The sequence below is a fragment of the Phragmites australis genome, chromosome 6, assembly GCF_958298935.1.
Source record: "Phragmites australis chromosome 6, lpPhrAust1.1, whole genome shotgun sequence".
In the NCBI taxonomy this organism is placed as follows: domain Eukaryota; kingdom Viridiplantae; phylum Streptophyta; class Magnoliopsida; order Poales; family Poaceae; genus Phragmites; species Phragmites australis.
The window spans coordinates 15272721-15282248 of NC_084926.1; the positions used below are offsets into that span (position 1 = coordinate 15272721).

The window sequence follows — 9528 nt, forward strand, 5'->3', positions numbered from 1 at the left end:
CCTGCGGTTTTCCACATTGTTTGTTCTTTGTTTTGCATTCATGTTTTCCATGCAGGCCCTTATGTGTTGGGGAGTAAGGGTGCAAACGGGATGAATATTTTCTAACCATCTGACATCCGTGTTTGACACTGTTCAAATATGCGATGATCGATATCCGTGTTTAATACTGTTTAATATTATCCGTTTGCATTCAATCCGATATCCTAAGTATCCAAATATTAAGTGTTACAACAAAATCTATTGTTATTTTACTTTAAAAAATATGATAATATATAGATAAATTATCACACATATATAGACAGATAATATTGAATACTCTTATTTTCATCCCACCGATCATTCTCGTTATGCTCACTTTGATTACACCCCTATTTTATTTAATGTGATTTGTAGGGATACAAATGAAGTAAAAAATTTCTATCAATTTGACTGCCTGAAGGGATTCAAAGCAAATACAGAAGAACCAATATCCGTATCCGACACTGTTCAACATTATCTGTGTCTGATCCGACTAAAAAAAATATAAAATAAGATATAAGATCAACAATATCCATCTGATCTGATTGTATAACACAACATAAGTAGCAGCAGAATGCAGCAGAGAGGGTGAATCTGACTACCGTAAGGCAAGGAAGGCGGAAATTAGTGCAGTCTCAATGGCAGGAGGTGGAGGAGGGCGGCGGTGAGCTGCCACTGCCAGAGACGGTGACAACAGCCAGGGTAGCGGCTTGAGTTGCCGAGGTTCAATGACTGCCAAGAAAGCTTTGGTGCCAGATAAGATTAATGGGGCACAAACACTAAAGGAATCTATGCCATTGAAAAGTGGCTGATTTTTGGGGAAAAGAAAATTATGCAACAGATAAATAGTCACTGCCACACAACGTTGGTCACTTTTTGTTGAGGTCAACTGTGGTGCAACGGTTCAAATATAGTGCAAATTAAACACTCTGTGGAAGATACAACAACAATAGAAAGAAACGATCCAGATTTGTCTTGGATCTGTCCAGGCATGGTTCTCTTCATTCTCGTCTGGCCCGCTGGTATTCCTGAAACAAAAGAAAGGGCTGCACAACAGATTTAGGAATATAGAACATACAGATATGGATCTAACTCAACAAAAGCACAACCCCTACCCAGCTCAACCCCGGAGGTAAGTACCACAAAACTTGACCATAAGACTCAACGGGATTACTTTAGCTAGTCGGATGGACCATTCCTGTACCATATGACTCTGTGTGCCCGTCATTTCAATATCGCAAGCAACCAGGGTTGGTCTTATAACTAGAGGTGGCTTTACTGCCCATCATTTTCCAAATACAACCTAAGTCCAAAGGATAGCAGGGGAACAAATCAGAGGACTTACTAAACCTAGTTATATACAAATATAGCGTCACACAGCAAGACAATTCTGGCTTAAGGGACTAATGGTGGCATCAGCCTTACATAGTGAATGCCAAGTAGTCAACACAGCATGGTGTTACAAATACAACTATTTTTTACCATCAAAATTGCTTGTTCATGTCGATAGTTCCAACTCGACTAATCACCAGCCAGTTCTCAACAAGATATACTTCGCTCCTGGTGTTCTACTAATAGTCTAACACAAATGTACATGATTGTCGAGTGAAGCTTAGGAAACAAAATATACCTTGAGAGAGCAAAATAGAGCCATGGCTCCCTTGTTGTCCCAGAAGTAGTCATGGACAGGCTTCAAACAAGGGACAATGGTTAGCACAAATTATCACAGCAGAATATCATTTGAGTAAGCTCAAATAGAGATAACAAAAACGAAATGATTTTAAATTTAGCAAGAATGTAACACCCATTTAGTTTTTTCACTTTTGAAAGATTTGAATTTTCATATTATCTTTGTCCTAAAAAACATTGTAACTGTAAAGAAAAATATGTGATTACACATCATTATTGTTGGTAAGTGGACATTTGGGCTATACAAATATCCTGCTCCTAAGTTGTCTAGATCTACAATGTTTGCACATTTACTCCCAGGAAATCAAAATGACATGCACTTTCCCAATAAACATATCAAAGTACTATGTGAACCCATTATATGTTATATTTACCGATGAAGCTGTTAGATATATATTGCTATGTATAATATCCCTAGACTATAAGGGGTTCTTTGCATATAGTCACATGTATATGTGTATATATACTGGCCCAGGGCCTCTAGAGAATATAAGTTGCTATTCCAAAAATCTACCAAGAATAGCTTTATTAAAAGTGCTATAGGGATCCGGATATGATATTGTGGGATACAACATGAGCATGCACAGTATCAAGAAGCGTCATAAATGAATCTCCTAGAAGAAACCCAATAAAAAGCAATGAAGCAACCACAACAAGATGAAAAGATTTGGCAAAGCTGGCCGGAAATTCTTTAAGCACAATCTCGAGAGAGTACAAGGGATTGCCACTCTCTCACAACCCAACCGAACCTTTTAGGACCCTTTGGATTTTTGTCTTATATAAGGATCTAGTGCTAAAGAATTATCTAGCCTCTTAATCCTCTCAAATGCTCTTAATTGCTCTTGGATGAACTTTGACTTGTGTTGGCTTGTTGGTTCCAATGGCCTCACACCCTTGTTCTTATATAGGCCTCTCTAAAGTTCCTCCAATGCAAGTAGGAGCCCTACTACCAGGATAGGGGTTCTCATCCTCGTAGGAATGGAATCCTAATATTACACGTCTCCCGGGTCCTATTTAGAATAGGATTTGAGTCACCTTTTTCAACATAAACAAAGGTAGCTTTTAAATATCTTGAGAGCATACATCGAATGCCTGAATGAAACCAAAACACAAGCAGCATGTCACCTGATTGTTCAATGTGTAACTTTGTTTGGTTAAAATCAAATTTGGAACTTTCCACTGGTTATCACATTGACATGTGGGACTCACAACGCAACTTTTTTACATCAAAAAGAGAAATTGGACACTGACTCTTAAGGAATAGTTACCTGTAATATCTTGTTTAATGACTTTTCAAAGGCTAGCTTAACATTAGCAGAATCAACCACACCACTTTCATAGTCAACAACGAGCTCTTCCATACTTGAAAATGTCCTGTAAAAAGAATCAAGCAATGGAATATAACATTCATTACATCACTAGATTTACAGCACAGTGTTGGCACAAAAGATCATTATAACATTAGTTATGAAGTTAATAGAGTTGTGCAGGCTGGCTATTGAATGCAGATTGTCGTGGCGTAGGCTGGGTCATATAACTTTGTACTTTCTACTGGTGAATCACATAATTAACCTTATGCAGGAAACAGAAAAGCGACTTTTGGTAGATCCTGGATGAGTGAAAGAGATTTACTTGGTACCACCGTCCATTTCCTCTTGAACCACCTCAAACTTTCCAAACAAAGGGAAGATTACATATTTGATATACTCCAAACATGGGTTGCCTAATGCTAGTTTCGGAGGGCAGAAAGCTTTCTCCATTTTAAAACTTAAAATATCCTGCAATAAAAAAATATTATAGACGACCTCATTAATTAAACAAACAGAAGAACTAAATATTTCCCTTAAAACTATAAATTTGATTGTCCAGTATAGAATGTAGAACATTCAACATCTGTATGTAAGGTTAGACTGAAAATATGTACTGTAAAAGCATGAGTTTGGCAGATCAGAAGGATAGCCATCCAAATGGGAGATCAAATGTCTGAAACTCAAAGTTGTTCCCCACCCTAAGAAATGTCATACCATTAAACACCATTAACGGTTAAAGCTAATAAATCTCTGGTCAATTCTTACAATATTAATGATATCCATTACAATTTCAAATTATTTTAAAGCACCGAAATAAGAAATATGGTTTTCAATATTATCATTTGGCACATCCTATAGTTTTATGGCAACATGGATTGACAAGTGAACCAAAAAGGCGCATTCAAACAGAAATGCTAAAAATTTAACTACTCCATGCACATCCAAAAAAACTCACGTAATGAAGTCACAACTACAGTGATTAGATGAAAATCACAACTACAGAAATGCTAAAAATTTAACTACACGCCCGGGTTAGTGTATAGATGAAAATCCAATGTTAGCACCTCTTTACAGCTGTGTAATTATTTTAACAGATATATTTCATCTCCAATACTTTATTGCTCCCTTCAGTTAGGCTGCAAACTATATGGCTTATAACATAACTTGGACAGCCTTAGGAAGCATCCAAATTCTTCTATTTTTTGTGTCAGAGATAGACAAGTTTAGTGCATGATTACACTGTAGCTGATAATAATCAGCAAGTTGCAAGGAACAAAAGAGTGTTTGTACCCTCCAAAACTATGGCACAGAACAGTTCCAGCAGATTTAGCTTTGCAATGCAAAAGGTAGACCCGATACATAAATATTGCCAGAGAATGAATGGCCAACTATCTGCCATTGTGGGATGAGCACACTACATACCGCACCATCTTCCATAAATACAGTGCGTGCTGGATCTCCCCTTCGCTGAAGCTCAGGTTTTTCTAGTAAACTAGGGAGCATGTCTGTACTTCAAGTTAAGGATATATTGTGCATATCTTTGACATGGAATGTGGTGCACACATCATAAGCAAACTGGAATAAATATTTAAAAATGTTGAAAACAAAAAGGTCTGTATCAAGATACTGTGCAAAAGAATAATTGGTTTATTCTGCCCTTTTATGTTCTCAGCGTAGCTTCTAGCTATCATGCTAGCATCTCGCTGATCAGTACTGAAGAGCCACATGTCTGCCTGCAAAGATAAAAAGAAAAGGTTATGAATCTTTCAATGCAGGGTCAAGAATATATACATTTTTGTTCATAAAACAAACATGTTCTGCAAGATACAGAAATAATTCCACCTGCAAAGACTTCTCATAAAACAAATTATTTGTATCAGGTGAAACAGACATTTTTGTTCATTAGAAATAATTCCTCTGTAAGATTATAGCAATCACGAAATAAGTTCTGCAAATCAGCACAAAATTTATTCTAGTTTAAAATAACATGTGTGGTCTAAACTAGAACTAGAAGGCTATTACTCGAGAGAGAAATATTGTTGTCCTATAGTTCCATGATAGTTATTGCCAATGATACAGAAGGGATGACTCGTATAAAAAACTGACTAATAGCGAATATGTTGTAATACGTTGAGCCTACCAGGGAAACTTCCTACCTGCATCGTTTCCTAGCAACAACGTATTCTGGTTCCTTTAAGAACGGAAGGAACATTTCTTTTCCAAGATTTTACCTATGTAAAAAACCATCCATGGTTCCCCAGAGGAAGGTATTTCTGTTGTGTTCACTTAAAAGCACCGGGTCTAAAAACTGGTTGTTTTGACTGTGTTGCAGTCAATCAAGTGGGTAACATCCTTCTTTTTCATTTCTTTCTTTTTTGTTGTTGTCATTGTTGTTCTTGTTGGGGGTTGGGGGGGGGGGGGGCTCAGAGTGCTGATTTAGGTCCTAAATGATAGTAACCAAACTCATCAGTTTTTACCGCACATGAACTGACTGAAAACCCAACAGAGAACCGGAACAGCCACTAGTTTGGTTTTATGGCTGGTTCCAGTTCCCAAACCTGGGACAAGCATAATGATCTACCTTTAACATCTCTACTGCTAAAATAGACACAGAATTAACAGAGAAACATATGAAGGCTACTCAATGTTACGTGTGCATACATTTTTCTGCTCACAGAGCCTCCTCTTCACATAACACACAATAAAGTACCATGCACTACATAAAAAAATGGCATATTGTCATTTTCTTCAGTTATGATGGAGCATTTGATTTCCTCCAAATCTACTGATTTATCAAACTTTGGTGTATTTTTATAAAGGATACATTTACACTCTTGAAAACACAACAAAAGCATCTTTCGTTGAAAGAGCTATGTGTAATTGGCTAAAATTAAAGGTAATTATTCTTTATGTATCATCATATCATGACTATATAGCCAAAAAACCAACCTTCTGACTTAATATGGCAGCAATCTGTAAGCAAGGGTAAAGTAACTCGGCGCCAGGCAATAAATCTGGTAGAAATGATTCCATAATACTACAACACCTGCTCAGAAAACAAGAATGAACTGATTTGTTTGTTATAAGAATGAGAAATGATCTAAAACTCAATGTTTAAGTCCAAAGGCTTCGCAAATTCAGAAGATCATAAACAAGAAGATACCTTGCAATTTGATCCACAGTGCTTTTCCTGGAGACATCGAATGCAAGTGGCCAGTAATTAGCTGGATGATGATTCAGTTCATCTGAAAACCACACAAGCTCCACTCTCTCAAGGTCCATGCCAGCTGCTTTCCACATCTCAATATTGTAGGAACCAACGGTCCGTACTTGATCAAGATTGTATCCATACTTATAGATTAGGGCAAATAAATCTGCTATCATAACTTTAACTGTGAAACCAGCTTTGACCATTTTATTGACATAGATTGCCTTCAAGATTCCCTGCAAGATGACAAGAGATGAGGAAGCCGATATTGTACTACAAGGCTGGAATAAACTGGACAGTTTACTCTGAAACAGCAGCAAACTAATGGCCTTAATAATGCACAAATCGAAGATGCATTATCAGATAGTCAATAATTAACATCTGTCTCCTACATGAATTAACTATACCAACTAGCCACAATTTTCCTTTTCAAAAACTGCAACTTCAATAACAAAAATAGAGAACGCTACAACAATGATTTTGCTACACCTCAGTTATGTTCATCGGGGTAGATGGCTCAAACCAAACATAACAAACAGGGGTGGCCTTCCTCTTCAGAAGGAACCAAAGCTCATCCTCCTGGATGCATTCATCCCCAATGCTTGTCAGGACTGTAAACCTATCAACCAAACTCATCCCCATGGTCTCCCTAAGAAGAAATATAAAATTCACATAAAGTTGCACTAACTCGTGGAACAACATTAAGGCATTGAAACAGGTATATGGTTACCTGTAAATGTCCATGGGAGAAGCAGATGAATTATCCATGATTGAATTTTTTTATTGTTCTGCGCAGTGCAGTTCAAACATACAAGCAGCCTGTGAGCTGGTTGGTAGCGAAATCAGAACTAAGCTTGCAAATTGAACATAACCACACGACAAAACAAGGCTACAATTTACAAAATAGTTGAAGCAGGCTAAGATATAAGACTGTTACATGATAAAGGTAAGCACCTGGGAACATAACAGTATAACTTGAAATAAAAACAGTCTGGCATTGCATTTAAGTACTAAGAAATACATTTAGGGGCGCGTCTCAGATATCAGCTTCATATGCTCAGGGCAAAAAACGATTCTTTTATCCGTTCTGACCAGGGAACGGAGGGAAAAAACGATTCCTTTATTCGTTTATTCCGGGGAAAAGAGGACAAACACCAACACCGATCCCTCCATAGACAAATTGTGATGAATCTACTTACTTGCTGGATGAAGAGCGACTAGGCGGTCGTCTTCGCGTGGTGTAAAGTCGAACCAAGCTTGAACCACGGGAGCAGGGAAATCCCCTTAAATAATGTTTTTTTCGGGGAAAAGGCACTCAATTTCTGGGATCGAGACGGACTCGGACGGCAATAACCCTCCTCCGAAGGCAATAACACTCTCCCAGAGTCATACAAATCCTACACACGAGAAAAAGAGTGAATTTGATTGAAAACACTGCGAACTGCCGAACTCTCAAAACAAGATGAAATAGGCTAGGATTACCCACCAACAAAGAACTCAGTTCATGGCCGGATGGATCGCCCCTTTTACGAGCATAAACATCGGAATAATCCCCTAAAGCCATACCGGCGGCGGCGATGGGGACCGGAGCCTACCTCCTCCTCAGCGCGTTGTGGAGTCTGGCGGCAGCGTCGTGGTGGTCACAGGAATTGCAGCGTCTCGTTCAGATCCGGTGGGACAGAGTTGCAGTAAACTCGGAAGAGCCGGGTCGCCGGCGGGTGGGAGAGGGGAGAGAGAGAAAGCGGTTTTGAGGAATAGTGCAATATGGGATGTCTGCAGGTAAAGATGACCAAACGAGATAATTGAGTCGGCCCGGTATGACTTAGCTCGGCTGATTGGCTCGTTTACTGTAACGGGTCGTATCGTGTCGGCTCACGTGTCAAGTCAGCGGCTTACGGCACAGTTCAGCTGTCATCGTGTCGTGCCAGGTCGGCCCACGGCACGGTCGGCACGATGGGTTCGGCCGGCACGACGGACCCGTTCAGCACGACAAGCCTGTTCGGCACGACGGGCCTAGTCGGCACGATGGGCCGATTGGGCCTGTTTGGCACGACAGACCCGATCGGCACGGTGGAGGCACGACGGGCCAGGTCGGCACAGGAAGGCACGACGGGCCCGGCCGGTATGGTGGAGGCACACTCGGCCCGTTAGCACTATGAAAATAGAAAAAAAAAATCAAAAATAATAGCTAAAAAATCAAAAAAACAATAAAAGTATAGAAAATAAATACATAAGAGCTTTATTGATTGGTTGCCTCGTTAAAAACCTTTCTACTAGAAGGGAAAAAAAGTACAACCTATGATTATGCTTCGAAAATTACATGGTTTCATTAGAAACCCCAGAATTTTGTTTGTAATATTTAATATGCTTCCTCAAGTGTCTCGTTCCATTTGGAGATCTGACACCTAATTCTTTGCTGCATATATTACACTTAGCAAATATTACCTATTCCCCGTTAATTTCTCTAAAGACCTTTTCAAAATGTTGCCACACCCATGACCATACACGCGAGTTCTCGGCGTCTTGAACCATCAATTGAAATATGGAATTGGTTTCTTGATATGAAGTGGCTACTGGCTACTTGGCTAGCAACTAGAAAAAGAGAGATGGGTGGCCGATGAGAACACATGGAGTTTGAGATTGTATTTATAGGTCAAGATGAGAGGAGAGGTGGGTGGGGTGGGGCCGTGGGGGTTATTTTAAAAAAATAAACAAAAAACATGAATAAAATAAAAAAAACTTAGAAATAATAGGGGCACATGATTAATTCTAAAAATGAGCTTTATTGATATGTTGCCTCGTTAAAAACCTTTCTAGCAAAGGAAAAAAGAGTACAACCTAGCTCAGAAAATTTGAAATTACACGTTTTCATCAGCATCTAGATACAAATTTTGGAATGATTCTTCAAGCTCAGTGTTTTCTGCAGTGTGTTGCATTCGTGCTTCAGCTTGTTCCTAATCCTTTACTATGGTGAGTATTTCAACCATCTCACTTGACAGATTTGTTCTTCTCTCTTCGATTATCCTTCCAGTAAAACTGAAGGCAGCCTCAGAAGAAACTGTAGATATAGGAACCGTTAACAAATCTCGCGTTAACAGTAAAAGCACTGGATAATTTGTCTTGTGCTCATGCCACCATTGCCGTATGTTGAAGTTTTCTTGTTCATGGCTGATAACATCACTGTCGATGAAGGTAGTTAGCTCCCCTCCGGATGTTGGAATTTCGGTGCTCGTAGACGATCGTGACAAAGAGTCTGAACTTCTTGATGAAGAACCTGCACCAAATATTTTCCCCCACGTTGTC

General features: G+C 39.1%; 1 protein-coding gene across 12 annotated transcripts; it reads right to left on the bottom strand.

Moving 5' to 3' along the window:
* Positions 1-799: 799 nt before the first annotated feature.
* LOC133921875 (tyrosine--tRNA ligase 1, cytoplasmic-like) lies at positions 800-7999 on the bottom strand. Of its 12 annotated transcripts, none has more exons than XM_062366945.1 (13): positions 7712-7999; positions 7425-7622; positions 6956-7051; positions 6715-6874; positions 6181-6461; positions 5967-6063; positions 4645-4750; positions 4440-4522; positions 3340-3485; positions 2976-3081; positions 1649-1708; positions 982-1046; positions 800-946 (listed from the first exon to the last, which is right to left on the bottom strand). In XM_062366945.1, the coding sequence occupies exons 3-12, from the start codon at positions 6991-6993 to the stop codon at positions 1020-1022; spliced, it is 1104 nt and encodes a 367-aa protein (XP_062222929.1). In that variant the 5' UTR covers positions 6994-7051; positions 7425-7622; positions 7712-7999; the 3' UTR covers positions 800-946; positions 982-1019. The 12 variants fall into 12 exon arrangements, 11 of the variants coding, with proteins under 11 accessions (XP_062222929.1, XP_062222927.1, XP_062222924.1 ...); XM_062366943.1 differs by having other exon boundaries at positions 982-1064; XM_062366940.1 differs by having other exon boundaries at positions 800-1064; positions 6956-7013.
* Positions 8000-9528: the final 1529 nt, after the last annotated feature.

Bases quoted from the DNA above. Each gene is read 5' to 3' on its own strand.
- LOC133921875 (XM_062366940.1), bottom strand. From the start codon at position 6,993: ATGGATAATTCATCTGCTTCTCCCATGGACATTTACAG. The intron at 6,875-6,955 runs GTAACCATATAC...ATTTCTTCTTAG, and splicing joins TCTCCCATGGACATTTACAG to GGAGACCATGGGGATGAGTT. The intron at 4,523-4,644 runs GTATCTTGATAC...CTTGAAGTACAG, and splicing joins ACCAATTATTCTTTTGCACA to ACATGCTCCCTAGTTTACTA.